Source organism: Cantharellus anzutake (genome assembly GCF_015039405.1).
Source record: "Cantharellus anzutake strain C23 chromosome Unknown EI90scaffold_16, whole genome shotgun sequence".
NCBI lineage: Eukaryota > Fungi > Basidiomycota > Agaricomycetes > Cantharellales > Hydnaceae > Cantharellus > Cantharellus anzutake.
Genome location: NW_024066966.1, coordinates 549,988 through 576,916, shown reverse-complemented (window position 1 = coordinate 576,916; position 26,929 = coordinate 549,988). Strand labels below are relative to the sequence as shown.

Genomic DNA, 26,929 nt, shown 5'->3' with positions numbered 1-26,929 from the left:
GGAGACGATGATTCAACCGTTTGTCTTTATGTGCCTCTGGTAAAACTAATGTCCACCATACAGGTAGACTAGCGCGGAAAAGACCGAGGGTGGTGAAGAACGACCAAGAGCTTGGCTAGTTCTAATACATAGAAGTGCATGCACGTTAGCGCAGTACAGACATCACGGCTAATTACATGTCTGTCATCGCCACTGAAGCGTGGCCGATTTGTCCCGCGGCCCCCGCTAGGCTCCATAACGACATGCGAGTCACCCCGGGTAAGGATGCTAGTACTACTTCACACCCCCCTCTTATCGCCTTAGACCTCGATGATGTTCTCTGCCAAACCAACGTCTCGATCGCAAAGTGTATGAAGCCGAGTCAATTCCTGGACAGTTTCAAGCCTCTCAAACACCTTTTTGCATTATAGGGCATAATGCCACGTTTGATACATATATGACGCTGGATGACTTCCATTACGTGAGTAAAGGCTCATAGGGGATGCACAATGTGCTGAGTGCACTCTCAGTACCATTACTGGAAGGTGTGGATCCCATCGAAGCAATGTATGCTGTCACTGATCGAACATTTGACGCCCTCAGAACCCATACTGGGGCTCACCGGAAGGTATTTGTCACACTATCCTCCAAAATATCCCAGTCATCGACAGGGTCATTCCAGAGACGCTTAAGAAAGTGCAACAGTTCCTAAAAAGTCCCGAATTCCTCAACGTACCCGTAGTGGAAGGTGCAAAGGAAGGCGTGGCTGAACTCCGTCGGTTGGGTTTCCGATTAGTAATTGTTACGGCACGAGCCAGCAGGGACAGCAAGCTGACGGATGAGTGGCTCTCTGCTCACCTACCAGGTAAGTACCCCTCCGTGTAACAAGGAAGAGTCAGAACTCTTAGTGGGTTTGTTACGAGGTTCGATCGACGCCGTGTACTATACTGGTGAATTTGTCAAAAAAGATGATTCCGCAGACGCAGTGAGGCCAATGACAAAAGCGGAAGTGAGCCCGTTGTTGGCCCCAATAAAGGACGGGTGTATTCTAACTGCATTATTTCCTCTTCCAAAGGTACTCCGGGATATCGGAGCTGTGCTATTCGTGGATGATTCGTTGAATAATGCAGCCTCTTGCGCGTCTGCCCAAAACGCTCCGCCAGTTCTTCTCTTCGGGAATTACGAATGGAGTAAGAGGTATTCAAAATACGACCCCGTTGACGAGAGAGCAAAAATGAGTTTTGAAGAAAGGTGCAGAATAGATGGAAACCACTTCTGGGAGAAAGAAGTTGTGGATGATGCGAGTCTGCCGCCGCAGTTGACGCGCGTCTCTTCCTGGCCAGAAGTCATAGAAAAGGTCAAGAGCATTTTCGTCCAGTAATAGTGTGTATCTTAGCCAAACTAGAATACGGCCATGTCGTTATAGACGCTGTATTCGTTTCCGAGATCGGAGCGCGGAGTGAGCTTCGGTGAGTGACGGGAGCAAAATTCTCACGTGAAAGGGGCACATAGATTCTTAGGACAGTTAACAAAGAGCAGCATATTCCCGGCCGGGTACGTCGCTGTGAGAATGTCCAAAGCATATTCAGGGAGATTGGGAATAGCAAGAGCGTTTTCGGGATATTATCTCCGTAACCGGCCGGTGATCCAGCGGATTCTCACTGGAGCGCTAACGCTGTACATTGCGGGGACACTAACCGTGGGCCTTCGTTCTGGGTCATCCGCGTCAAGAGCTGGATCAACTAGGAGACGATCCAGAGGCGATGCTAGTGGGAAGGATGGAAAATCAGAAAAAGTCGAGGTATGCCAGCGCCACACTTGCTCGCGCAGGCGCTCAATCCCGGCTCCTCAGATCGATGCCGTCTTCTACGAAAGACTCAAAACACTGTTGCGCATAGTCATACCAGGGATAAGATCGAGAGAAGCCATGCTACTTCTCATGCACACTAGTTTCCTGGTTTTTCGAACAATGCTGTCGTTATACGTCGCTGACCTCGATGGAAAGTGCGCAGCATCCCCTTAACACATATTTAGGTTTTGAACGGTATGCGCCATTTAGAATCGTAGCTGCACTAGTGCGAGCGCAAGGCAAGCAATTTCTGCTCAGAATTCTACACTGGCTCCTCATCGCCGTCCCGGGTACGTCGGGCTCGTCATGATACAATGTCTAACATGTACTGACATTGTCCCTGTCACGCTTTCCAGCTACCTACACAAACAGCATGCTCCAATTCATCCAAAGTAAACTCGCAATGGTACGCGCTTCCCGATGATCACATACCGGAATCGTAGTTGTAACAGAATCGCATCCCTCGCATCCCCCAGGCGTATCGTACGCGACTCACCAAGGAAGTATTCAACATGTATTTCGGTCAGGATGGCGAGGAAGATAAAGTTTTCTACAAAATGGCCAACCTAGACGACAGAATAAAAAACGCTGACCAACTAATCACCGTCGATCTTCATCGCTTCTCATTCCACCTGGCAGAGATCTATTCCAACCTTGCTAAGCCAGTGCTGGATGTCATTCTATATAATGTGCAATTGTCAAGAAATATTGGTGCGGAAGGGTTGTTCGCCCTGACGATTTTAGTTCAAGGGTCCGCAACTCTCTGTAAGCCGGGCGTTCATCCTTTCTCCCTTGAATTATTTTCTTAAATATCACTACGAAAAATACAGTACGAGCACTTACTCCATCATTTGGTAATTATGCGGCACAAGAAGCAGCCCTTACAGGTGCACTCCGACATTCTCATTCTCGATTGCTCGAAGCATCAGAGGAGGTCGCTTTCTACGGTGGCGAAGAGACGGAGAAATACCTCATTGAGCGAGACTACTACGGTTTAATCAAACATCTCAACCGTACGCTGCGGTTACGACTTGCGCACGGCATTGCCGAGGAAGGCATAATCAAGTGGCTTTGGGGAGCGTTCGGTCTCTGTGTTTGTGCTATCCCAGTGTTCGTGAAGATACCTGGTGTTGGCTCTAGTGATCTGGCAGTCGGACGGAGGGTAAGTGACTAGCGTGATCGTGAATGTTTCACGAACCCTCACCCTCAAACAAACAGGCTTCATCACCAACAGAAGACTACTGATATCCAGTTCTGACGCATTTGGTCGTGTGATGTATTCCTACAAGGGCGAGTATAACTTCCCTTTGTCGAGATGGGCGCAATGTTCTAATGCCACTGCAGAACTATCGGAGTTGGCGGCTATACGGCTCGAATGGCTCTACTTCTCGACACAATGAAGGATGTGAAGCAGGGTAAATTCGAGAAAGCATTGGTTAGCAGTTCCGATATTGCAGAGAATGCCAAAGGTGGGATTGTTCGTGAACACTTGTGGTGACTATGTTGAACCGACACTTTTGCTTCTAGTCCTCTCTGGGCGAGGGACGGTGATCGAGTCTGAAGATGACGACATCCAACTTACTGACGTTCCTATCGTAAGCCCGAATGGTGACATTCTTGTTCGCAAGTTGTCGATGCATGTCAAGCGTGGGGTAGGGAACCATTTCCCCTCGAGTTTAGTTTCACGAGGCTAACTGGTACCGTTAGCAACATCTTTTGATTGTTGGACCTAATGGTAAGGTAAATATACACTTGGTGATGCGTTGCATTGATGATGTGGCTAGGCTGCGGCAAGTCATCACTATTCCGAATCCTTGGGGGCCTGTGGCCTGTATATGGTATGTCCCTCATCTTGGAGCCTCCGAGGCCGAATGACGACCGTTCATCACACAGGCGGCACTGTGCGCAAACCACCTGCAAGGGAGTTTACATACATCCCACAACGGCCCTATCTCTCGATGGGCACACTCCGGGACCAAATCATCTATCCGCACTCGAAAGAACAGATGTTGGCTCGTGAGCTCTGTATTCCTCCAAATCCTCCCCGTGCTGAATGGATTCGCAAGGCGGAAAGACGGATAGAGACCTACTTGCGGTGCTTGCCGTTGTACAGATGGAGCATATCGTCGAACGCGAAGGTGGATGGGATAGCACGCGAGATTGGAAAGATGCACTAAGTGGAGGAGATAAACAGAGAGTGAGTGAACCTCCCTCAAAAGCACTTTTAATCGAGGCATGAATTCATGCGATTAGATTGCCATGGCGAGATTATTCTATCATGAGCCGAAATATGCCATCTTGGGTGCGTAATCAGCATCGACTGTGTGGTCTGTACCTTAAGCTCCTCCCTATTCGGATCATTTAGATGAGTGCACGTCTGCTGTTGATTTTGAGATCGAACGTATCATGTTCGAGTATGCTACGGAACGGAACATCACTCTATTAACTGGTCCGTCTCATTCCCTTTGCGTCATTTCTTTCATCTTTGTGTGATTGGCTGATGAATTTTCCTATTAAATCATTTCTCGCAGTTTCGCATCGACCATCACTGTGGCAGTGAGCACTTTTTGCTGCGTCGATGAGTTCATCGGACTAATTCCTATGTGTTGTGTATCAGATACCATCAAATGATCCTGCAGTTTGACGGGCAGGGCAACTATGTTTTGTGAGTGACGACCATCTATCTTCTCTGGCGGCACCATTTCTGATAGTATCAAACGCGCGCGTAATGAGTAGTACGGAGCTCGAAGCTGGCAAGAGGCTAGCTTTGCAAGAGGAGAAGCAAGCGTTGGAGGCTAAATTGCTTGAAGTACCCAAGCTCAAGGCGCGTCTGGAGGAGCTTAAGGCTCTTCGCTCTCCAGTGCTTTGAAGGGTTTTGGGACGAATTATTAGCGTGCATTACATACTATAACATGAATAGTAATCTCTATTAGATTAGGCGTACGACATGGCCAACTCACGATGTGGCTGCGGCGCCTTTCCTTTCTTTGTACATATACTCGCTACCACGCTTGTGCGCCATTCGGAACGCTTTACTTATAAAGCGAGAAAAAGAATTTCCAACAACTTTCCTCAGTTCAAGTACACGACGAGGAGGCTTGCGCCCCCTCTCATCTTGTCATGGTGACTCACTGTATCTAGTTTTACACGCTAGGTAGATACATTCAATTAGTTCACGTACAACGGGACTGAGCTTTATACGCTAGTTCTTCTAATAGTTTCCCCGAGCAGAACGGTCTTCCGTTCGTAAGCTTCGGCAACCCACCCAAGTCCGGAATCGCCTCGTGTCATGTGAGTGCTTTTTTTCCCGGCACTTGTCCTTGTCCTTGCGAAAGAGGCCGATCCCCTCTAGATTCTCTCTCCCATACCTCTTCATTTCATTCCCCTCTCCCCTCTCTCCCCACACCCGGAACTTTCCCTAGAAAGGTCACCTTCTTCTTCGTGGACATTGCCTTCCCAACGCCTGGCGCAGCCCCGCTTGCACATAACGGCTCCAACCCCCACTTCACCAAAAGTAAAATACTTAACTCCAAGATGGTCTACTTCCTATCTCAATCTTTCAACTTTGAGTGAGTAAGAGAGGCTTACACAACCTCGAAAATATTTCGGCTCAACAACCTTTTTTCCCCCCCCTTCCCCAAAACGTCATTTAAAGCCATCCATGGTCACTAGTGAACGTAGGGTTATGGCGCAAGTATCCCAATCCGCGGTGTGCGCATGTTATATCTGTGGATGTTTTAGATCGGTCGATAGACACAAAGACGGGTGTCATACGAACGGAGCGAGTTATCGGCGTTCGTCAAAAGGCACCTCTTTGGGTTCTCAAAGTAAGTAGAGCATGCGCACGCTCAAAGCAAAGATTGAATCTTCTTCCTCATTCGAACAAACACATATCTGATGTTTTATCTCGTTTCTGTTTAGCTCCTGGGAGGTTCAGAGCACGCCTTCGTACGAGAAATTTCCTTCGTGACCCATCACCCAACGCACAACTCTCACATCCGTCAACCTCTCCCTTTCCCAATACGTCACCGTCCTCGAACAAATTTCTTACACTCCATCTCGTACACATCCACAAAATAAAACGCTGTTTACTCAAACGGCCGAAATTCAAGCTCGGATGGCTATTTGGAAGAGTTTAGGTGAGAAATTGGAGACGTGGAGTGCTCAGAGGTTTGGTGATAATGCTGAGAAGGGAAGGATGGCTTTTGAGGATGTGTTGAAGGCGTTGGCTAGGTGGAGACAGGAGGAGAGGATGCAGTTAGGTGTGACACCTCAAGGAGCGCATTCATGATTCTTTCGCTTCCTCTCCCTTTCTCCATATTTCCCATTAACCGATTTGTCTCTGTGAGTATCATCAATCACTCTCCTTCACAATCCTGATTACATTCTGATACTCACCCTTCACCGGCAGACCTACACGGATCTTTTCCCTTTACATCTTTGACCTTCCTTGACGATCGCTCTAAACGAAACCGAAGCGGACTTCACCCCGACTCTAACCTCATCCCAAACCCACGACGTTATAGAAACTAGACTGCGTTTTTACATCCAACACAATCCATTCCTCATCATAGCCCTTTACCACGCTTAATTATTCCCACCTTTCTTCCTCGTCCCCCAAAAAGAAAAGGATATTGCTTTAACCCCCTTCCTCAAACTTTGCACGGTACACCCGCTGCTCCGCTCAATCAATCGCTCAGCTTGGCATTTGTTTGTCGTCCCTTACCCGCTTTTCCCCCCACAATTGGAACTTTTGGCAAACGGAGAGTTGCAGAGCGTCGTCAAGTTATTTTTCACTGGACGTGATGACAGGACGGAACAAGTCGCTGCTTCATCCCATTTCATATTGTAACTTACTAGAGGCATAGTACATGTAGAAGTGCGTGCGTGAATTGCGTACGCAGCCTTGTGCAACCCAGAGCTATGTTGGACTACTACTTGCAGCGGTGACAGCCACGTTCGATTGCGTCTTGACCACATACGCAGGTTGGTTGAGAAAGGTGGTCGCTCAGCCGGCGTTGTTGATGCGGTTACCGACTTAGGAGCGCGCCACTGGTTGCGCAATGGTTCTTTTACAGGGTGCATTAATGTGGCGTGTCAGCATCTGTGTTAACAGAATATTGGTCCGAATCCGTACGTGTTCAGCCCTCACACACAAGTCAGCAAGTGGGGGGTATAACTTTGTCATTCAGAAACTGAGACACATGTTCAGTGAAGGGAAGTGTCCATGAAGGAAACAGAAAGGAAGAAGGGGAAAGACTATAAGGAAAGGTTCATCCGTAAATTACTAGTCGAGACGGGGGCGGCTGCGAATCTGGGGTTGCATGAAAAAGTGGAGTCGTGCCCGTACGGATGATGAGATTGCCTCGACTAATACTTGAGTATAATGTAGAGGGCTGGAAGTTGGAGTTGGGAATTAGTAATTCATCAAAGGAGATTGGAGTGTGGGCGGAGTGCGGGTGGAGTGTTGGTGAGGAAATGCGAATGATGATAGTGTGGGTGAGTTGAGAATTGGGTACGTACCATGTATGATACCCGGACTATGGTGAGGCAATCATCGAGGGGTTCGAGAGGGAAAAGTGGTTAAACACAAAGAGGTAAGCGTGTGCCAGACTGAACGTACATGTAAGCTAGGATAGTCAACAGGCTGGACAAGCGTAGATGAGCTTGGGCGTTTGCCGTGGCGCAAGAGTGAAGAGAAAAACCTACATGTTAATGAGGAAATCGGCACCACATCCTCGTTCGAGGAAAACACCTAGAGGTGGAAGGATCACGGCGAAACTGATCGAGAAAGAGCCGAATGAGCGAAAACATAACTCTCGATCCTCAAAATCGCATGGTAAGGCGGGGATAACCAAGAGGGAATCACATACATGATTTTAATGATATCTGAGCAAGTGAAAGCCATGGGTTGTAAGCTGATGGGGGAGAAGACTGCTTAGGGTGCATGACTGTCTTATATAGTGCAAGTTGGAGTCCTTGGGTTTACCACTACATCATAGTACATAGTACACATGTCTTTTTCGGGCTCGCTGCCGACCCATATCACGTGCATTGCGCCGCTTGCGATATGCGGCGCAGGCTTTATTCGGTATTGGGAGTAGCGATGACGCAGTGATGCGTACGTGATTAGTCTCTCTCACGGCCTGGCGTGCATCGGATTGTGCACGTCTCTTGGCTCGTTTGAGGAGTGGTTTACAATCCCTCGATTCGTCTATCTAAACGTAAGAATCAGCCTCAGCCTTAAGCTTCATCCGAAAGATGATAGAAATCCAAGGCATTCCATACACCCAAGACGATCCTTCAAATCCTCAACTTCAGTACGATCTGTACCTCCCTAGCGCCCTCATCCATCAGGCTGCAGCCGATCATGATCCTCGTGATCAGAATGAAGCGGGAGGTAGAGACCCCTCTCATCGTTTTCGTTCATGGAGGCGGATGGCGTTTTGGAGATAACAAAGACCACATCTCCATGGCCCGTCGTTTCGCAAATACAACTTCTTTACCCGTTTGTCTCCCCAATTATCGACTTTCACCTGCTGTAAAACATCCAACGCATACGAACGACGTTCATACCGCATTAAATCACCTTCTTTCTAAAGCACACGACCTAGTGCAGGATGCGTCTCACTCATCCCCCGACGTTGGTGAACCACCTCTACCCACTACTGCCAATCGACGTATCAGATTTACATCGCTACACCTCATAGGCCACAGCGCAGGTGCACACATCCTCGGGTCACTCTTCCTTTCTCCACCCCTTTCTTCTCCATCAGCAGATGACACCCACCCCTCTCCAACCTCTTCCCCTTGTTACGCATGCTCCCTTTCAACCCCATCCCTTCCGATCCGTAACCGCCCGTCTCCATTCCTCGTCCGAAGCGTCAAAACCATCATCGGTCTTGCCGGTGTTTACGATTTAGATCTCCTGTTGCGTTCTTTCCCGTATGAACTATATCGTTCTATGGCCAGTGATGGTTTCGGAGATCGAGACAATTACGAGGATTTTGATCTAACGACGTATGAACGTTTATCTTCCTCTTCTTCCGCACTGGTCCCGGAGGAGGGTAATGAAGTCATCGATGATGGAATACGCTGGGCGATCGTTCACTCGCAGGGCGATTCGCTGGTGGATATACTCCAACCCGAAGCGTTCTACAAACGCTTGACGGAGCTTTATCCAAACCTGAATCTGAATTCAGAGTTGAAAGAGGACGGGGCCGAAGGTGAGAATGTGAGTGATAGAGACAGTGACGGAAAGGTCAAAGATGGAAGCACAAGGAGCAGGAATCGTGGCACTGTGTTATTGGATGTGACTACGCTGACGGAGAACCACAATGCTTTATTGGAGACTGAACAGTTGGCAGACTTGGTGAAAGATATCGTCCTCAATGAATGGTAATGTTGTGTTCTCTCCATCCAAAATTGTAATACATATACGATATCTATGTGAACATACTTGTCCTTCGTTTGTTCTTCGTTTAACACTTCATGAGACGCACAAATGCGAAACTAGCCATCTACGGCCATAGGACTCGGAGAGCACCGCATCCCGTCCGATCTGCGAAGTTAAGCCGAGTACCGCTTAGTTAGTACCATGGTAGGGGACTACATGGGAATCCTAAGTGCTGTAGTTCTTTTTTCCTTTTTTCCTTTTTGTCGATCCTTCTGTCCTGTTTTATTCCTCGCCTTTTCATCCACCCACATAATTCGACTGACGAGAACGATGTGAATTGCTGAGTTTTTCGAAATCCTATAATCATACACGCATAAACGTACGTTGTCGAAATATCGTCGTCTACTCTCATACCAACTTAACCACCATACACCACTCCTAACATCCAATTGTACACAATACTCATCTTTCTATGGTCATCCAGATCCAGTGCGTTCAACCTTTATCTGTTTGGAAATCAGTGTAACTGACGATTACGAACTTGTTTTCTAATTCACGCATCAAACCCAATCCATCTCGCCGCCGCAGTTGCGCAGTGTTTGCGCAGCCATCAGCCATAACTAATAACCCATTTTCCTCTTTAGCTATTCCCGTCCTTCCCTGTCACAACTCTGTCATCGACTGTTCCATTCACCTTCCGTCCTTACACATCTTCGGACCGGAGCAGCTGAAAGATTCTTAAGATGGCGTGTTAATGTCGCGTTGCGTCAATTTTCTTCATCTACCTCGTCACCGGCCACTTCGGTCTCCCGGCGTGGTGCAATTCGTCGTCGTCAATCTACCACTCGAGCCGCCTCGTCTCCCTCTTTCTCTTCGACGACGATGATCAACGGCGCCCGGATTCGGATTCGGATCTCTTGCCGAATACTTGGATGTAGGCGCTGAAGCAGCCTCTATAGATAGGGTGGAATAGGGGATCTAGGTTCTCTCGCGATGTTCGCGATGCAGCAAATACTCCTAGAAGGGATGACGCTTGATTGGACCTCGTCTTCACGGACGGTGGGTGGTTCATCATTGGGATGGAGTAACTCTCAACGTCCCGGAAATGGGGTAGTACACACCACGTCGCCGCATGGTACCCAGTCGTTGCTCATCTCTTCTGATTGGCTTAGCTCATGTGTATCATATTCTCAGACTTTGCGATTCCACAACTCGAGTTGTGGATGATTCTTGGATGATATGCACTTGGGGGGAGAGGTTCAGCTGGTTCTGTTGGATCTGTGTGGTGCGTGCGTCGGGTTTTACGTGGAACAAATAAATATTCTGAAGATACTGTACTGGCACGACCAACAACCGGTCACGTGGAGCGTGGGAAAAGTTTCGGAAAACCAACCGCAACCTGCGTTATGCGTTACACCGACCGGATTCACACGTGATACAGGTTGGTTTTTTGATTGTTTTTAACGAGATCGGTCTTACCTTAGCTGCGGTGTAGCGGGTTGGCCTAATTTATTCGTCTTAGGAGCATATTATACTGACACACATTTGGCAACGTGTTATGAAATTTACTGTAAATGACAAAAATTTCAAGCACGTGTTCATGATGGCTTCGGAGTTGGCCGAATTTTGCTATTCACATTTTTGAATGTATATACAATACAAAAAGGAAAATTGAATTACATCAGCACAGCCACCACAAAGTCGTGAATCTGCGTTACGCTGGACGGCCGACCGGCTGCCTCGCGTTACGCGTTACAATTTTACATTTGAACCGGACCGGCGGGCCAGCGTTACGCGTTACCGGTTGTTGGTCGTGCCAGTACAGTACTGGAGAGTCGTACCGTTTATGCCGGGATGCACATCCGTCCACAAACGTTGCCCACTTTTGAAGCGAGGGAAATCCAACCATGTTTCCGCAGATAGAGTGGACAGATAGGGTAGCAGTAAGGTGATACAGGTTCAGTGGAATGCAGAAATGTACACTTGGGTTGTGTAAAACATTCCACTGTGACTGGACGGAAAGTGGACCCAAAGCCTGAACAGGATGAAGTGCAAGTCAATCGCGAACCGGAAAGCAGCTCAAAGTACAAAAGAACTCCCAGTTAACGCTCATGTCTGAGCTCTGCTGAACGTCATTCACGGAGGCAGACAAGGCATGTGGAAGGAAGGAATTGGTGGCGGTGCAGGGTTCTGTTTGTTCGCGTCAACAAGCAATGAGCCTCAAGGTTATCTTAAACCTTCAATCAGATCTGTATAGTTATTCGATTATTGTGAGCTGTCTCGAAGCATAATTTACCGACCCCGCTGTAGTGGTGAGTTCTACGTTTTCCCCATCAAACCAAGCAGTCCAAGCGCAATTCTGACTCTTCGGGGCTGGCAGATCACCTCCCCCTCCCCATTGTCTCCATATGCAACAGGATGTATTTTTTTCCGTTTTAGAGCCAGGGAAACAGGGAGCCATGACCCCAGGTTTGTCGTGCGACTCCAAACGCCTTTCTGTTTGACTGACCCTCATAAGCGCATTTGTTATCTAAATTACGACAGAGAACGAAGCGGTTTCTGAGTGGAGCTGGAGTTCATGTCCATAATACTCTCGCGTGTCGGGAACATGAAGACCGATCGTATGGCAAGTCAGATGCACAAACACAAAGTTTGATTGATCTCTCAGCGCCAAGACCCACTGTTGCACCAGCGGAACCCCCACCTAATCCACCCGAGGAAAGCCACATCCAAGTGAATTTTATGGATTTTTTAATGCAGTATTTGGAACGCTACCTCCACAGTTGTCCGAGGTAGCCGAGCGAGTGGTAAAAACTAGGAAATTCCTTTCCTGCAGAAAACGATATATGGAAATGTACGGTTTCAAGAAGGACTTGCCTGTGTTCAGAGCGGACCCGGATATTCAACTTATGCGTCTTTTCAACCTGATACTAATCAAAGTACGCGAATTTGGCTTCGATCAGCAGTACCTCCACGATATACACTATGCCAAGCGTCCCCAACGCGAGTGGCGATCCAAATTGGGCCAATCATCTTCCTCCAGATGTCTCGGCGTTGAAGTTCAGACAACGGCGAACGGGAAGCTCAAATTCGGGTTTTCAAATGCACTCGTAATCATCGATGTAAACCCCAGCCTTGTTCCTTCCCCCTCTTCCAACGCAAGTTCATGGCGACCCCCCGATAATCGAGCCCCGCCTTCGTCTTCGCCTTACCGTTCTCCCGAGCCACGACATGATCACTCTCCAGGAGGAACCAAACCGACATCGCGAGTCGCCACCTGATACGTCCATTGGGTCCAGTCGACATGGGAAACGACAAAAGCCCAAGCTCATTCCCGAAAAACGGTCGCCTCCAACCCCCGATCCTTCTTCGCTCATGCAGTACGCTCTTCGTACCTTATCAGCAATTGGAAATCGACGCCATGTTTCGGGGATTCATGTCGACGGGAACATGTTTCAGCTTTGGTATTTCGATCGTGCCGGTTCAATCTGTTCGAGTAAGATTAGCATCAAGGACGATGCAGAGCTATTCGTTGCCTCCATTGTGTTGTTCTCGCTTGCCAGTAAAGAGCGTCTCGGTTACGAGTCTTTCCTCGGAGCGCCTGCTGGCGTGCGGCGGCGGTCGTGGCTCACCATCCAGAATCACGAGGTCCAAGTGGAAGGTCATCGTCTCAGGTTATTAGGAACCATTCATTCTGCTGCATCATTGTATGGGCGAGGAACGGTTGTGTATGAAGCTGAGCCGATGTCAGGGTTGATGGACCCACCCAGCCGGGTGGTTGTCAAGTGCTCCTGGCAGCCTGTATCGAAGCATTCGGAAGATGAGCTTTATCGCCTAGCCAGTCAACGAGGGGTGAAGGGTTTGGTGACTCTTCACGCCTCATGTACAGCTTCCTCACTGTCCGAGGGCGTACGCGGTGATCTCTGTGGAATTCAGTTCTATCAGGACCGCGAGTTGCGAGTACAGGTATTGAGTCCATTCTGTATACCACTTTATACGGTAAAGGATTCGGATGCGTTCCGAGCGGCCTTCATCTCATTAGTGGAAGGTTCATGCTCTCTTATGCCATCCTTCACCCGCAAGCTTACGATCTCATCTAGCACACCATGAACTCTACGAAAAGGCCGGCATATTGCATCGCGACATAAGTTTCAACAATCTGATGGTTGACTTTAGCGACCAAACCAGAGGGATCCTCATCGACCTCGACATGGCAGTACGGGATCGAAATCCCGATACCGGAGAGACTCTCAATGTTCCTGTGCTTCCTGGTGGTACTGTACCATTCCGGTCAATCGATCTCTGCTACCCAGACCCCCTCCCTCGTGCAATTTATCGCCACGGCTTGGAATCGTTCTTTTACGTGCTTTTTTTAATATGTTATCAACGCGCAAACATTCCAGAGAAGCGAGATTATTTCTCTTACTGGAACTCCGGGACCTGGACAGATATACGCACACACAAAGAAGGGTGGTTGTCGATTGCATTCTCGGACCCAATTCCCGACGCAGTGCCGCTTGCTACCACTTGGTTACAACCTCTTCGGCTGGCATTTCGTGGCGCCTATTCAGCAAGAAACCGAATGAACAGGAGTCTGCTGCTTGGAGTGTCACCTCAGACTCCCTTCAACGACGAAACTCTAGATAATCATATCATATATGAGAAATTTATGGCTATCCTGAATCCTCCTAACCTATGATGTAATTACTGTATGGCAAGCTTTATCGTAGCCATACGCCTGACATATCTGGGCTGCTGGAATATCAGCTCTCGTCCTCTCGCCGATCCATTCTCCCACCACCAGCGTGCCACAGACCATACTTGCGATCGCGAGACCTCTTCACCGCTCAACCTCTGCTCGTCCTCATGCATCAGATGCCTCTGACTCTAGCGCACGTCTCCTGTTTGCCTGCAGCCGCAACGCGTCCTGACCATCAGAAATAAGGTGACTCAACCGTAGAAGGCACTCTACGACGCTAGGGTGGGAAAGGCCGGTCTTTGTACTTTCCTTCAGCCGACGGACAACAGCTTCATGTCCTCGGTCAAGGAAAGCCATCTTCCAAGTCTTGCGTTCATTCAAATCGCCTTGTTCCCATCTGGACACCTTCACAAATTCGTCCAATCCAGCAACATCAGCTCTCGTCAGAACGATAGTCCACAGGACCCAAAAGAAAGACTCGAGATCATGGCGATAGAGGCGAGGATGTGGTTCTTTCTCGAGTAGATCGACCGCGAGGAATGGATGAGGGTGAAAGCGATCTGTTCTGGATCCTCTGGAGGATGGGAAACTGGGCCACTACTGAAATCCCAGTCAATCAGCATTCCAACGGGCTGTCCGTCCACGATCTTCCACATTAAGTTGTTTGTGTGAATGTCACGATGAAGCAACCCTGTCACTTCATATGCTTGATGATGTGCTAGATAGGGATAGGATTTAGCTTGCTTCTGATGACGCAACGCAAAGTCTTGCCGAACTTACTTTCAATGATGGAGAGGAATATTTGAAAAAAGAGTTTAGTTTCCAGGTTAGTGTTGATAGACGTTATGGGTTTAAGCACGTCGGCCATGACGATAGCCTCCAAGTACCGCATTGGGCCAAATTTATAGTTTGAAACGTATTTCATAAGGGCTCCGCGTGGGCCGTCCTCGAGGCTGTCGAGCTTTTCCGAGCAGAGGATTTGGGGTATGCCCTTAATCCCTTTCGTGGAAAGCAGTCGGTAATGATCCACTTCTGACGGGTTGCGATGGGACGGCTGATACGACAGTTTGAGCACGCATGGACAATCTTGGCCACTAACATCGTCCTGTATATTCGCAGCAAAAACGGATGTGCATCTTCCAATAAGACCGCGGGCAGCATATATATCGGTGTAGAGGGATCGAATGAAATGACCCGACCTTCAACGGTTATTCATTGCTTGTCATGAGGAAGTGGCCAGTTGGAAGTAGTAAAATGAGGGCTGAAACCAAACTCCTGAGGAGTTGCATACGTCATCGCCGAGATATGCTTACAGAACAGCTCGAAGTAGTCGTGTCTTCGAATGTCTATAATGCTTGACCCAATCGGTCCACAGTGATCGTAGTACCAAGTCTCCACGAGGGAATCGATAACGAGCATACCAGTGCCGAATCGCTTGAGAGGATTACTTGAAAGTTGTTCCAACCCATATCCGCCCAATTGCTGCCTCCCGTCTAGTGTGGCGTCTCCGACCTTCCCAGACTCGCGCTCCATTTGCTCCTCCGTCATTTCGCTGTCTGAGGTTGGAGGCCGCAATGAGGCACGGAAATTTTCCTTTCGCTTCAGGTCGATGGGAAAGAGAACATCTCTCCAATGAACTTGATCGGGGGTGTCGGGGCCCTCCGCCCGCGTCTCTTGCGAACAAAAACACCATCGGGACTAATGAACTTAAAATTTCAGCATTAAAGCGATGGTGAAATATGGGGGCGAGATGACCTGCCTTCTCATTGCACTATTTAAGGCTCCCAGAAGCTTCTTCTTTCCGTGCGTTTTTACGTAATCAACCCTCCCTCCATTGGCCTTGATAATACTCGTGACCATCTCAGCAAAGGGGGCATACAAATCGCGCTCCAGGCTATCTTTGTTATCGACCACTTTAAGATACTCATCCCGGAGTTTGCGTAGCGGACCTTTGACCTTCCTGAGCAGGTCCGGTGGCAGTTCCTTCAAGGTGGAACGTATGACATCCAAGAACTGGTCGTAGGGGATTCCTCTAGCGTTCATTTTGCCGAGTTCGCATCTTAGTTTATGATGTTCCGTTGATTTGCGTCCATCAGAATTTGGGATTCCCGCGACGGTTGAGGTTGAACGCATTGACCCTAGAGAGACTCAAGAGGTTGTTCACTTGAGAAATAAATAGGCCGCATACCATATACACGATCCTTACAGTCAGCAGCTCTTGGCGCAACATTTAAGTCTTCTACTAGCGTGACACTCGTCAAAAGGCCTGGGAACGGTGGTGAGTGGACGTGGGATTGAAACAGCCGACAAATACCTTTCCCATCCTCAATTTCGATTTCGTCCTTCCATTTTACCGTCCCAGCTGGACAGTCCACGACGCCGTTTGGTGTTATAGTCTCACCTACGCATTCGCTGACAGGCTGAGTCTCCGAGACGATAGGGGAGGGGTCCGAAGTGCTGGAAGTCAAGTGGAGACGCGACGCCCTAGTGCGTCCGATGGTGTCGAAGTGATACACACGCTCATTTGAAAGACGTTTCCGCTTCGTTTTTGCCTTGGGAAGCGTCGTACTGAGGCAGAAGGAGGATGATGCGACGGATGGACTCATGCCCGCCTTGCCAGGGGATCGGAGTGGAACTAAGGAAGCAGGAGAACAAAGACCAACCCAGGGGGAGTACAGGGTGGGTGGTGGCAAGAATGGGCATCCAACTTGGGAACTTCATGAGTAGCTTTGAGTGGTTGGGTTCAGGGCCAGGATCATTCGAAACGCGTACACAGAGGTAAACAACACGTGCCGTACGTCAGCGCATTGACGCGCCACTGACTCCGCGTATAATTGTCTTAAGCAAGCCTTTGTTGGCAATGGATCTGCAGCACTCCACTCCTGACATGTGGCTCATCTTTCTGGTCACCATCAAGCAGGGACACCTAGGCAGGGCGTTCACCTTGGATGAGTTACTCTGAATCGCGGGGAATTCCACGTAATTTCAATCTTGCCGCCCATTTTAGTTCCCTTTTTCCTCAGTTCTCTGCGCTATTGGGCCGCTCAACTTATAATTGCGCCAATGACCAGAAACCCTTTTTTTTTGCCGCTCGCGACCTTGCACTCCCACGTTCGGAGAATTCCGATATAGTACTGAGCATTTCCCACAGTCCCACAGTCCCCAGACTGCACACTCTTAACACTATGCTCTGCTTGTAAACAATCAGTGGGCCAATTCGTTGTCTATCTAACTCGTAAAAATTAAGCCACCCTCTTCCCGCAGTCCGAGATGATTGAGATCCGAGGCATTCCATACACGCAAGACAATCGTTCAAATACTCAACTTCAATACGATCTTTACATTCCCAGCACCCTGATCCATCATGGTTCCCGTGGCCACAAGATAGAGTCCCCCATAATCGTCTTCGTTCATGGCGGCGGATGGTATTCTGGAGATAAGGAAAACCATATCTCCATGGCCTATCGTTTTGCAAATGCAACTTCCTTACCTGTCTGCGTTCCCAATTATCGACTTTCACCTGCCGTAAAGCATCCCACCCATACGAACGACGTCCAAGCCGCATTGAATCACCTCCTTTCTAAAGCGCACGACCTAAGGCAGGGTTCTTTTTACTCCTCTCCTGACGCTGGTCGGCAACCTCCACCCACTGCCACTGCCCGGCACATCAGATTCACATCGCTACACCTCATAGGCCACAGCGCTGGTGCACACATCCTCGGATCACTCTTCCTCTCTCCACCTCCACTGGCAGACGGCGTCTCTCCCCCTTCTCCTTGCTACGCGTGCTCCATCTCAACTCTGCCATGGCGTAAAAACCCATCTCCATCCCTCGTCCGACATGTCAGAAGTATTATCTGTCTTGCTGGTGTGTACAACTTGGATCTCCTGTTACGCTCTTTCCCACAGGAATCGTGTCGCCTTATGATGATTGATGGTTTTGGTGATCGGGATCATTATGTGGATGTTGACCTAACCACATATAATCGTCTTTCATCATCTTCCTCCCTACTGGTCCCGGAGGAGTGTAAAAGAGTCATTGATAATGGAATACGCTGGGTGATCGTTCACTCGCAGGGCGATTCACTGGTGGACATGCTTCAGCCTGAGGCGTTCTATAAACGCTTGATGGAGCTTTATCCGAATCCAAATTCTAAGGAGAGCAGGGCCGAAGTTGCGTATGCAGCAAAAAACCATAATGACGGAAAGGCCAAAGATGGGAGCAGCAGGAATAGCACCGTGTTACTGGATGTGACCACGCTGACGGAGGAGCACAGTGCTTTATTGGAGACCGAGCAGTTGGCGGGCTTGGTGAAGGATATCGTCCTCGATGGACGATAATGTCTGCATTCATTTGATCCACTCAATCTTTTTTAACTGAAGAAAGGAAAGGGAATCGGAATACTCATAATGCTGCACAAGTGTCAAATTCCAGGGATTTCTGGTGCAGCCCCTAGTACAACATAATAGATATCTATGTAATACGTAAATAATATAGATAAATTATAACCAGCCTGACGTGAGGCAGGATCTGAACGAAAACCTTCCAGCCGGCTCAGTTAGCTTGGATCTCCGCCTCTGTTCTTTTAGTTGGTGTATCCTGAACACTTTATCAGACATACAAATGCAGAGTCAGTCATCTACGGACCCAGGGCCCTCCATTCGATCTGTGAAGTCGAATCGAATGCTGTTCAGATCAGTCGGTGCCATGGTAGGGGATTACAGAGTGTCGTTTTTTTCCACTCTTTTTTATGAATTAATTCTAGCTTCTACTCATTCCATGAATAATTCATCAGATCCCCTCGCGACCATAAATATATAAGGTCTACATGGGGACTCTGTGCTGTTTCTTCTCTTTTTGGTTTCCCTTTTCCCTTTTCCAGAGCCTCCCCTCTCAAACCCTCCAGCTTTTCTCAGTGTGGGATTGGATGGGTTCTCCCGCAGTTCTGTACCCTCAAACAATCGTGGGCGGAACGGCTGGGTACGAGCCTGGTTCTCCCGTGGTCAAATGGGTCAACATTCTTCAGATTTAGAATCCTGAGTGTCTTGCACCTGAGCATGGCCCAAGTTATGCGGTGTCCAAACCATCGAGAGCACTGCCCATTCAAGACCCCTGACCGCTGATGACCTTGGCACCCTCTTCGCATCCTCTCCACAGGGCTGATCAAGGACCCGAACTACGTAACCGCCTCCGGGGGAATGAAGATCCTTTTCGAACGACCATCGTGGTCCATAGTGGCGCCGTCTTTGAGAGCATGGGACTTAAGGATCGATCCAGCTTCCGAGTCAGGAGATTGCAGCCATCGGAAAGGAGGAGGGGTGAGGGTGGATTTTGAAGGATTCTGTTATCAGGCAGATTGGAGATGAGATCGGGGTTGATGACGATGAGGAGTTTCCCTCCCTACCAACCCCCTCGCTCGATCGGACAGTTCGCTGCTCGCTGGTGGTTTCGGATTCGACATGATCAATCTCATCGGTGCCCGGTCCGTCGCGCAGGGCATCATCATCTGGGAGGATCCTCAAGGGCGAAGCATTCCACAAGAGGAATACCCCCAGACAACACAAAACCCGAGGAACCCACCAACCAGTATCCCCCGCCACGTATTGACGATCCATAGTCGCACCATGCACATCACAAGGCCGCGGGATATCAAGAGCATCATCAGGATCATCCCCAAGGAGACATCGCGCAGGAGGCCGACATCGAGGGCGCGTTGAGGAGTTGTGGGCCTGGATTAGGACGTCGTGCCCATTGTAGATTATTGGGAGGCGTCTTGATACTTTCGTCATAGTGCATGTAATCGCAAAGCACATAATGGAAATTCTGCCCCTTGAAACTGGGCGAAAGACAGCGTTAGACTCGGCATCCTCACTGCCCTCGCCACCCACAACAGCCTGCACCGGCCCCGACCCCGGATCCTTACACCATTCCGGGGCGCCCCCCGCCACACACGGCCCAGGATTATTTTCCCAACATGGCTTCTTCACCAATCCCTCCGAATCTCCAGGCCAATCCATTGATTGAAAGCCTCCACCATCGGCTCTACCGCACTTGACGCGGTCGCGCACAAAAGCGGTTCATATCCCAGCCTACCTCGCAGATCAGGTAGGCCTATAGATGTGTCACGTACCGCCGAAGTTGGATGCTTGGAGGTAGTATGAATCATGTAGAGGACAGCGGCGGAGGGTGTGTCTGCCCGGCTGGCAGGCAAACAGGAGAAGGCGGGCCACTGTGCCGCTAGAGTCAGAGGCATCTGGATGCATGAGGAGCGAGCAGAGGTTGAAGCGGGTGAGGAGGGTCTCGCGATCGCAAGTAATGGTTCTGTGGCACGCTTTGGTGGCTGGTGAGAAGAATGGATCGGCGAAGAGGACGAGGAGCTGATATTCCCAGCAGCCCAGGATATGGTCAAGGCGTAGTGCGAGGGGTTGATGTCGGCATAGACACGAAGTTGTGGGAGATGATTCAATCGGTGGTCCTATCGGGATATGCCGTACCATTAGGTAACTTGCCGATCCAAAATGCCTTCATCACAGTTCGTGCTTGGGTGCTTGCGGTGGCTATTGGAGCGGCTCGCCTACGCTGGTCCGCCTGAATCGATGCAGAAGGGATCTGGTGTTGGTTTGGTCCCAATTCGGTCCTAGTTCCCTGTCAGCTCTGATCTCAACTTACTTGTGAAGCTTTCACTACGCGCTACGTACGTCCGACGTGAATGCCTGGCTATATCGCGTGCAACCATCTTCATCCCGAAACTAAGGAAATACATTGGCTCTGGGCCCATGATGTATAGTGATGGGAGTTTGGGCGCAACACTTCTGCTGTGCTCTCGGTCTCCGACTCCACTCTTAGAGTAACGTGTTGATCAATCAGTCCTAAGGTCACCTAATGGAAGATCCCGGCGATGCTTTGTCCCCTCGGCTGGTAGTATTGTACCAGTCGAAATTTCTGCACACGATCTTCGTGTTTACCTTAATGCACGCTTTCCACAGTGTCAGCCTACTCCACAGAGTCTGAATTATTGGTGGCGCTGTGTTCACCTTGCCGTGGGCCTAACCTTCCGGGCGTAGGCCATTCGTGGTCGTTTCAAGAGTGGGACAGAGACCGACCGTGGAATATTGATGCGTGATCCGATGCAAAGGATCTACATCCTGGACCTTCCATAGGTCTGACGGGTGAGACAAGCTAAGGAGGAGATGACGAGTATGTAGGTAAAGAAAGGATGGCAGGAATGAATGAAAGCAAAGATGTGACTGTCTAGTTGTACTGGCCGATGGATTGTGTATATTACTTAGTTCGGGGGAGGGGGGGGTGGGGAGAGCGGGCGGACGTGGAAGGCTACAAGAAAAGAAGTAGCGGTCGACCAACTGTCGGTAGGTCAAGGGGGTTGAAGTTGATGCGGGGGATTTTGTGCTAACACTGGCGAAGAGCGGAGCATCCAAATGGCCTACTAGTGCCTTCGAGTAACAGGTAAGCTGCGTAGCAACGGGATGACGAATCCGGGTCAAATTACTTGGGTCAAAAAACAGTTTGGAAAGTATGGAAATGGTATTCGCCAAGTTCCAAAGATGCGCCAATACTAACCACGTGAAACAACACATCACAATATGCTCCATGCTCCCTAAGGATGAAATGGCTGATACCTAGAATCTGGATTGAGGGTGGGCCGTCATCTTTTTCGGGATCCGACGCTGCCGTCAGCGGAAGGGATGATTTGAACCCCTACGCTCATTGAGTTTAAGGAACATTTCATGCTGGCGCGGTCCATAACTGGTGGGGTATACAAGGACATGCGATGGCGAGGCAGTCGATTAGTTTGAATGTAGGCAAAAAGAAAAAATGATCGCTCAACAAATCGGAAGTCCTACCAAATGTTTGAGTCACTTACACGGCATGTGCAATCTTTCAGTTTCTCGGTCTCCGTATAGGAGTAATGAGCCGCCAGGCCGAACGAAACATACCAAGTGTCAAGATGCTAGCAATGGATACCACACACCCGACAGGGTCTTATATTGTGTGGGTAGCTGCCTGTCTTTGAGAGGGCGATCGATAGCTCAAGTCGGTGAATGCAAAGGCAGATCGCTTGGTGCCCATGCATTTCAAAGCAAAGACCGTAACCTATAGCGTGTTTTTTGTTTTTGTTTTTTGGTTGGCCTCATTCCCAGAGTGTTCATTGGCAAGGCTGACTAACCACAGCATTCGAATCGCAGTGTAATGTTACGATAATATAGTACATCCGGGACTTCCCAGTGCACGTAATCATTTGAACGGCGCCTCAGCAAGATCAAGCACCTCCTCAAGCACACGAGCTGCCCTTTCACAATCCGCAAATGAATTATAGAGCGGAACAGGGCTAAACCGGATAACATCCGGGTTCCTCTCATCACCCAACACGCCTCTGCTTCTCATGCCTGTGAACACACGTTGCATCATACCTTCGCCCGAAGGCCAAAGCAGACTAAGCTGAGCACCACGCTCGTCGGAATTCTGAGGTGTGATGATTGTAAAGCCTGTCTTCTTCCTTTCCTCATTGTTCAAAGATATTCTCTCGGACGGAACGAAATGCTTAGATTGCACGAGGAGAGATTCGAGGTATCCCGTCAGCCTGATGCTCTTGGCGCGCAGAGCAGTTATGCCACCAGCTTCTGCGAAGAGTTGTAGAGATCCGAGGAGAGCGGCAGCAAGAAGGCCAGAGGGATTTGATTGCTGAAAGCCCGCGGCCCCGGGTACCCCAACGAAGTCTGGAGGCATCTTAAAGCGTGTCTTGGGGTCATGACCCCACCATCCGTGATATCTAAGACATAAAGGATCATCGTATGGTTGGTGAAAGCCATGGATTTGATGGTAAGCAATAGTTAATCTCCTCGGCGGAGGAAGAAAATTATTCGACATACTTGGGTGGATAATCTGTTTCCCATTTGGAATGGACGAAAAGTCCTCCTATTCCGCCTGGCCCGGAATTGAGGTATTTATACGAACACCAAACAGCGAAATCTACTCCCCAATCATGCAATTTCATTGGAACATTGCCAATTCCATGTGCCAGGTCGAACCCTACTATACATCCCTGGGGATAAGAGAAGACAAAAAAGGACCCGGTGGTCGGCACGTAGATTGACGTTACGCAAGGGACCACGAGTTCTCGTCAGTTACGTAATATAACCCAACGGGGAAGCACTTGATTCGGTCTCGAAGAGATTCACCAAGCTTTTTTCAGACCGTGATACACTCACTTTTGCTTTCGCAATTCTGGTTATCTTCTCCATTGGAAACCATTGCCCAGTATAGTATTGGACAGCCGGGAAGAGAACAACAGCTGTGGTGTCACCGTGCTCTTCGATCCCAGCAAGGATATCTGCTTCGTGAAGAATATGCTCTCTTTGCCGAGGAGAAATTTCAATTAGGGCTTCGACAGGGTTAAATCCATGCGACGCTATCTGGGATTTGATTGCGTACTGGAGACGATAAAGGGAGCAAGAAAAAATTCAATTTCATTTCGGAGAAAATGGCCAATGCGCTGTTGGCACTAACCTGGTCCGATGGAAAGGCTTTTGCTTCACAAATAATTTTATATCGTTCCTTTGAAGGCTTATAAAAGCTGTTCATAAGCAAGTGGAGATTCGCTGTGAGAGTTCCCATGCATGCGACTTCGTTCTCATACGCGCCGACAAGTTCCGCAAGGGTAGGGCGAAGCTTGTCGGTAATGGAGAGCCATTCTCGGTGTTTCGGGTGATTAAAATGGCCCTCGACAGCTCTGTGGGTCCAAAGGTGAGAATTAGGATAGCCTCAAACGCGAAAGATGCGAATAGGTAATATGGCTTCCTCACCGAGTGGCCCAAACGCTGAGTTCCTCATTAATTAATTGCTGTGAGCGCTTCGAAAGCAAACCGAGAGAATTCCCAACAAGGTATGTGATGGGCTCGTCCACTAAGCGGTAAGATGTGGATGCAATCAAACTTTGTTTAGGCAAGTGGCGTACCACCACTGCTCCCTAGAAGGTCAGCTCCCGTCGCACTGGCGACAGGGAGGTGGAATTCGTTTCGGAAGTTTCTCAGCCCATCTTGTGCATCGAGCTCTTGTGCGCTGAGATGACCACCCATGCTGGGATCGCTTTGACGGCGCTTTGAGCAGTTAGATCGGGCAGGCGACTTATTTCGTGCATTTTATTCGGATTGCGGGAGATCGCCGGCTTCTGTGGCGATGACGCTTACTGGGGATTTTTTTCGGTCATATGCATTCAATAGTGATGACGGGAACTGTAGGAGTCATGCTCTCATTCCGGGCCACCAACCACCTTACTCATCCATACTACCAACGATGAGCGCAACTAGGAGGGTGCGAGAGGTGGCTGTTGTAGGCGCAGGCCCTGTTGGGTGCCTCGCTGCGTTATCTTTTGCCAAGATGGGCTTCAAGGTATCAGTGTACGAAGCAAGACCAGGTGAGTCCTCACGCAATGTATTATCGATTACTAAACATTTCCTGCGACACGCCCATATCTTCCACAGACATCCGCCATTCATCTTCTAGAGCTGCTTTTCAACGCCGATCTGTGAATCTTGCTATCTCGTCTCGTGGGCTCGCGGCGCTGGGGTTTGTGGATCCAGCTATCGCTGCACGCTTCTTGGAAACAGCCATACCCATGCCAGGCCGCATTGTGCATCCTGAGCATGGCGAAGCCCAATTCCAACCCTACGACCTCAATGGCAAGGTGAACTGGCACACTTGGGACGAAGTCATGTTCCGCAGCTTACGGTACACCTGCTATGGTTCAGCACATAAACTCTATAGACAGGATGCTTTTGAATGAAGAACTTTTGAACGAGCTTTTGGCTTTCGAAGATATATCTGTGCATTTCCAACATAAGATGGTGGCTGCAGACTATAATGCCCGCACGCTTGTGATAGACGATTCATCATCTGGAGAATCGCTGCGAAAAACTGTCACATTTGATCTTTGCATCGGAGCTGATGGCAGCTTCTCCAACGTCAGGCGCCAGCTCATGCGCGTATTACCGTAAGCATTTATTTCCCGAATCCGCAGGACGGGCTGCTCAACAAGACTGAATTCGCCCAGCATGGACTTTCAGCAGACATATATTCCACACGAGTACATCGAGCTACGGATGCCTCCGCTGGCAGTTTCCACCTCTCAGGACAGTCCTCAATATCGCATCGACCCTCATGGGTTGCATATCTGGCCCCGTCACTCTTTCATGCTCATAGCACTTCCGAACAAAGTAGGAAGATTCCCACATAAAACCTTGGCGGCTTCTGAACTCAAGACTGATGCCAACAGGATGGATCGTTCACTTGCACACTGTTTGCGCCACGTTCTGAACTTTCTCTTCTGCGAGACTGCAATAAAATTATATCATGGTTCCGAAGATACTTTCCAGAAGTTCTACAGCTCATCGGTGAAGACGACATCGTACATGATCTCATGTGCAACCCGAGAAGCCCCTTAATATCTATTAAAGTAAACCTATTGCAGCATCAGGCCTCCTTTGGCTAGTTAGCTAACCCACAGCATGTGGACTGCGAATCCCATAGGCTAACCCCTACCATTACAAAGATCGGGCAATAATTCTGGGTGATGCTGCCCACTCGATGGTGCCATTCTACGGTCAAGGATTGAATTGCGGCCTCGAGGATGTACGAATACTTTCGTCACTGATGCTATCCGGGGCCGTAGACCCCACGGCCTCCATCGATCAGTTGGTGGGCTCGGAGGATCCTGCGCTTTCTAGGGTCCTGGAAGAATATACTCAATCGCGCCACCAGGACCTTGTCGCTATCTGCGACTTGGCCATGGAGAACTAGTGCGTTCCAGGACGTCACGCGCCACCCATTGCTAACATGACCCCAACTCATACAGCGTCGAGATGAGACATTCCGTCACCACTCCGAGTTACCGTTTAAGGAAGGTCACTGATGGATGGCTTTCACAATTGTTTCCTTCCTCCGCCGCACCGATGGAACAACTCATGCAGCCTCAATCGTCGGCGAGCGAAGCAGCACGCCAGTTCCCCAGTGGTTGGCTCTCACTGTACACGATGGTAAGTAACTCACACCTTTGTTATCGTTTCGAGGATCTGGACCGGCCGAACCCATGCTTGATTATCATTCATCTACCCTCTTTTGATAATATTCAATATGCTTAACCGTCTCGTCTCTGTCTTTGTGCTCTGAATAGGTCACATTCCGTCCTGACATTCCGTACGCAATCGCTAAGGAGAAATCGGACTGGCAGCGCAAGCTCTTCGACCGCGCTGGGCTGACGGCAATGATCGGGCTCGTTGGATTGGTCGGATTTTGGGCCATCCGCACCGGCAAACGGTGAATCTGCATCTCCATTCCTGCCGAAAATCCTATGGGCAATCAGAGGTAAGGCACAGCAAATCGAAGAGGATAATAACTATGTATAGCAGATACAGCACACGCCCCCGTCTTTCACGCAATTTACTCGGGTATTCTAAAGAGAATAATATTGTAAATGCAAATTGAACGCTATATCTGATGTAGTTCCCTATGCACCGTGGTCATGCGCTCGCCCTTGAAAGGGTTCTGTGAGATCAACAGAGTATGCTTGCTGGATATAGAGGTTGCCTAGCCCAGCTTAAGGACCCGTCCCGTAATGCTAGGGTTTATTCTATCAAGCACTGTTATCCTTATATAACCTTTGCCTGAATCGAGGACATATCATGATAAACATAGACCCCCTGTACGCACAGTCAAGGATTCAGTTACAGGATTTGGTGGGTCATTTTTGTTTTTTCACTGAATCTGTGTTTATTGAAGATCTATCAATGAGGCTGGTCGTGCCTGCACAGATGTACCCATCAGTACCTGTCATGATTGTGTCTCGACATACTCACAGATGAACAATAGGGTTACAGCTAATAGGGTTACAGCTAATAGGGTTACAGCTGTGGCCATGCTTCACATGATCTTCCGCCCTGCCCATGCAGGCAAGCTGGATGATGCATTCGCGCATGCTGGAGATTCTCATAA

The 26,929-nt window shown here is 49.2% G+C and overlaps 15 protein-coding genes across 15 annotated transcripts; 7 read left to right on the top strand and 8 right to left on the bottom strand.

Moving 5' to 3' along the window:
- Positions 1-263: 263 nt before the first annotated feature.
- Positions 264-1,330, top strand: EI90DRAFT_2884894 (uncharacterized protein; the record flags this gene model as incomplete). Its single annotated transcript, XM_039053950.1, has 7 exons — positions 264-348; positions 411-460; positions 510-524; positions 583-607; positions 662-844; positions 903-988; positions 1,055-1,330. Coding segments are annotated over 7 exons (720 nt in total), but the record flags the coding sequence as incomplete, so codon positions are not given.
- A 219-nt stretch (positions 1,331-1,549) lies between these two features.
- EI90DRAFT_3145049 (adrenoleukodystrophy protein) lies at positions 1,550-4,697 on the top strand (the record flags this gene model as incomplete). Its single annotated transcript, XM_039065229.1, has 18 exons — positions 1,550-1,780; positions 1,832-1,983; positions 2,039-2,118; positions 2,185-2,234; positions 2,305-2,593; positions 2,659-2,967; positions 3,047-3,122; positions 3,173-3,297; positions 3,356-3,480; positions 3,536-3,563; positions 3,613-3,666; positions 3,722-3,844; positions 3,895-4,025; positions 4,082-4,130; positions 4,194-4,277; positions 4,360-4,384; positions 4,446-4,493; positions 4,565-4,697. 18 exons carry the CDS (start codon positions 1,550-1,552, stop codon positions 4,695-4,697), a joined length of 2,112 nt encoding a protein of 703 aa, XP_038917817.1.
- A 2,255-nt stretch (positions 4,698-6,952) lies between these two features.
- Positions 6,953-7,855, bottom strand: EI90DRAFT_3050897 (putative cation transport-related protein). Its single transcript, XM_039059801.1, has 5 exons — positions 7,702-7,855; positions 7,538-7,609; positions 7,452-7,475; positions 7,352-7,368; positions 6,953-7,224 (listed from the first exon to the last, which is right to left on the bottom strand). The coding sequence occupies exons 1-5, from the start codon at positions 7,734-7,736 to the stop codon at positions 7,199-7,201; spliced, it is 174 nt and encodes a 57-aa protein (XP_038917816.1). The 5' UTR covers positions 7,737-7,855; the 3' UTR covers positions 6,953-7,198.
- Positions 7,856-8,240: 385 nt separating this feature from the next.
- On the top strand, positions 8,241-9,035 carry EI90DRAFT_2877515 (Alpha/Beta hydrolase protein; the record flags this gene model as incomplete). Its single annotated transcript, XM_039053897.1, has 3 exons — positions 8,241-8,452; positions 8,516-8,856; positions 8,905-9,035. Coding segments are annotated over 3 exons (684 nt in total), but the record flags the coding sequence as incomplete, so codon positions are not given.
- A 797-nt stretch (positions 9,036-9,832) lies between these two features.
- EI90DRAFT_3050887 (uncharacterized protein) lies at positions 9,833-11,180 on the bottom strand. Its single transcript, XM_039059800.1, has 4 exons — positions 11,058-11,180; positions 10,998-11,003; positions 10,419-10,558; positions 9,833-10,359 (listed from the first exon to the last, which is right to left on the bottom strand). The coding sequence occupies exons 1-4, from the start codon at positions 11,131-11,133 to the stop codon at positions 10,111-10,113; spliced, it is 471 nt and encodes a 156-aa protein (XP_038917814.1). The 5' UTR covers positions 11,134-11,180; the 3' UTR covers positions 9,833-10,110.
- Positions 11,181-11,457: 277 nt separating this feature from the next.
- Positions 11,458-11,668, bottom strand: EI90DRAFT_3050884 (uncharacterized protein; the record flags this gene model as incomplete). The annotated part of the gene is made up of 1 exon (XM_039059799.1): positions 11,458-11,668. A coding segment is annotated over one exon (177 nt), but the record flags the coding sequence as incomplete, so codon positions are not given.
- Positions 11,669-12,121: 453 nt separating this feature from the next.
- EI90DRAFT_504196 (uncharacterized protein) lies at positions 12,122-13,467 on the top strand. Its single transcript, XM_039067708.1, has one exon. The coding sequence runs from the start codon at positions 12,456-12,458 to the stop codon at positions 13,332-13,334; it is 879 nt and encodes a 292-aa protein (XP_038917812.1). The 5' UTR covers positions 12,122-12,455; the 3' UTR covers positions 13,335-13,467.
- On the top strand, positions 13,001-13,955 carry EI90DRAFT_3050882 (uncharacterized protein). The gene is made up of 3 exons (XM_039059798.1): positions 13,001-13,272; positions 13,325-13,347; positions 13,401-13,955. The coding sequence occupies exons 2-3, from the start codon at positions 13,331-13,333 to the stop codon at positions 13,921-13,923; spliced, it is 540 nt and encodes a 179-aa protein (XP_038917811.1). The 5' UTR covers positions 13,001-13,272; positions 13,325-13,330; the 3' UTR covers positions 13,924-13,955.
- A 12-nt stretch (positions 13,956-13,967) lies between these two features.
- Positions 13,968-15,314, bottom strand: EI90DRAFT_3050879 (uncharacterized protein; the record flags this gene model as incomplete). Its single annotated transcript, XM_039059797.1, has 4 exons — positions 14,704-15,314; positions 14,522-14,641; positions 14,121-14,483; positions 13,968-14,060 (listed from the first exon to the last, which is right to left on the bottom strand). Coding segments are annotated over exons 1-4 (721 nt in total), but the record flags the coding sequence as incomplete, so codon positions are not given.
- EI90DRAFT_503841 (uncharacterized protein) lies at positions 14,990-16,701 on the bottom strand. Its single transcript, XM_039067707.1, has 4 exons — positions 16,273-16,701; positions 15,679-15,913; positions 15,237-15,621; positions 14,990-15,184 (listed from the first exon to the last, which is right to left on the bottom strand). The coding sequence occupies exons 1-4, from the start codon at positions 16,527-16,529 to the stop codon at positions 15,132-15,134; spliced, it is 930 nt and encodes a 309-aa protein (XP_038917809.1). The 5' UTR covers positions 16,530-16,701; the 3' UTR covers positions 14,990-15,131.
- A 544-nt stretch (positions 16,702-17,245) lies between these two features.
- On the top strand, positions 17,246-18,460 carry EI90DRAFT_3050872 (uncharacterized protein). Its single transcript, XM_039059796.1, has one exon. The coding sequence runs from the start codon at positions 17,380-17,382 to the stop codon at positions 18,262-18,264; it is 885 nt and encodes a 294-aa protein (XP_038917808.1). The 5' UTR covers positions 17,246-17,379; the 3' UTR covers positions 18,265-18,460.
- Positions 18,461-19,100: 640 nt separating this feature from the next.
- On the bottom strand, positions 19,101-19,713 carry EI90DRAFT_3121424 (uncharacterized protein; the record flags this gene model as incomplete). Its single annotated transcript, XM_039063395.1, has 2 exons — positions 19,101-19,265; positions 19,333-19,713. The coding sequence occupies 2 exons, from the start codon at positions 19,711-19,713 to the stop codon at positions 19,101-19,103; spliced, it is 546 nt and encodes a 181-aa protein (XP_038917807.1).
- A 1,301-nt stretch (positions 19,714-21,014) lies between these two features.
- Positions 21,015-21,843, bottom strand: EI90DRAFT_3050869 (uncharacterized protein; the record flags this gene model as incomplete). The annotated part of the gene is made up of 2 exons (XM_039059795.1): positions 21,274-21,843; positions 21,015-21,045 (listed from the first exon to the last, which is right to left on the bottom strand). A coding segment is annotated over exon 1 (261 nt), but the record flags the coding sequence as incomplete, so codon positions are not given.
- Positions 21,844-22,177: 334 nt separating this feature from the next.
- EI90DRAFT_3121423 (uncharacterized protein) lies at positions 22,178-24,018 on the bottom strand (the record flags this gene model as incomplete). The annotated part of the gene is made up of 6 exons (XM_039063394.1): positions 22,178-22,712; positions 22,813-22,985; positions 23,152-23,373; positions 23,450-23,672; positions 23,746-23,845; positions 23,898-24,018. 6 exons carry the CDS (start codon positions 24,016-24,018, stop codon positions 22,178-22,180), a joined length of 1,374 nt encoding a protein of 457 aa, XP_038917805.1.
- A 283-nt stretch (positions 24,019-24,301) lies between these two features.
- EI90DRAFT_3050860 (FAD/NAD-P-binding domain-containing protein) lies at positions 24,302-26,441 on the top strand. The gene is made up of 8 exons (XM_039059794.1): positions 24,302-24,356; positions 24,424-24,626; positions 24,691-24,932; positions 24,993-25,155; positions 25,215-25,394; positions 25,469-25,737; positions 25,794-25,974; positions 26,112-26,441. Exons 1-8 carry the CDS (start codon positions 24,320-24,322, stop codon positions 26,256-26,258), a joined length of 1,422 nt encoding a protein of 473 aa, XP_038917804.1. The 5' UTR covers positions 24,302-24,319; the 3' UTR covers positions 26,259-26,441.
- Positions 26,442-26,929: the final 488 nt, after the last annotated feature.

Coding starts and splice junctions, on each gene's coding strand:
- EI90DRAFT_3050897 (XM_039059801.1), bottom strand. CDS start 7,736: ATGGCTTTCACTTGCTCAGATATCATTAAAATCAT. Junction 7,610..7,701: donor TCAGATATCATTAAAATCAT/GTATGTGATTCC, acceptor TTTCTCGATCAG/TTTCGCCGTGATCCTTCCAC. Junction 7,476..7,537: donor GCCGATTTCCTCATTAACAT/GTAGGTTTTTCT, acceptor ACGCTTGTCCAG/CCTGTTGACTATCCTAGCTT.
- EI90DRAFT_3050887 (XM_039059800.1), bottom strand. CDS start 11,133: ATGGTTGGATTTCCCTCGCTTCAAAAGTGGGCAACGTTTGTGGACGGA. Junction 10,360..10,418: donor GAGTTGTGGAATCGCAAAGT/CTGAGAATATGA, acceptor ACGACTGGGTAC/CATGCGGCGACGTGGTGTGT.
- EI90DRAFT_504196 (XM_039067708.1), top strand. CDS start 12,456: ATGATCACTCTCCAGGAGGAACCAAACCGACATCGCGAGTCGCCACCT.
- EI90DRAFT_503841 (XM_039067707.1), bottom strand. CDS start 16,529: ATGAGTCCATCCGTCGCATCATCCTCCTTCTGCCTCAGTACGACGCTT. Junction 15,914..16,272: donor TGTCCAGCTGGGACGGTAAA/ATGGAAGGACGA, acceptor CATACGTTCCAC/CTTGAAGGAACTGCCACCGG. Junction 15,622..15,678: donor ATAGTGCAATGAGAAGGCAG/GTCATCTCGCCC, acceptor TAAGTTCATTAG/TCCCGATGGTGTTTTTGTTC.
- EI90DRAFT_3050872 (XM_039059796.1), top strand. CDS start 17,380: ATGGCCTATCGTTTTGCAAATGCAACTTCCTTACCTGTCTGCGTTCCC.
- EI90DRAFT_3050860 (XM_039059794.1), top strand. CDS start 24,320: ATGGGCTTCAAGGTATCAGTGTACGAAGCAAGACCAG. Junction 24,933..24,992: donor CAGCTCATGCGCGTATTACC/GTAAGCATTTAT, acceptor GAATTCGCCCAG/CATGGACTTTCAGCAGACAT. Junction 25,738..25,793: donor GACTTGGCCATGGAGAACTA/GTGCGTTCCAGG, acceptor CAACTCATACAG/CGTCGAGATGAGACATTCCG.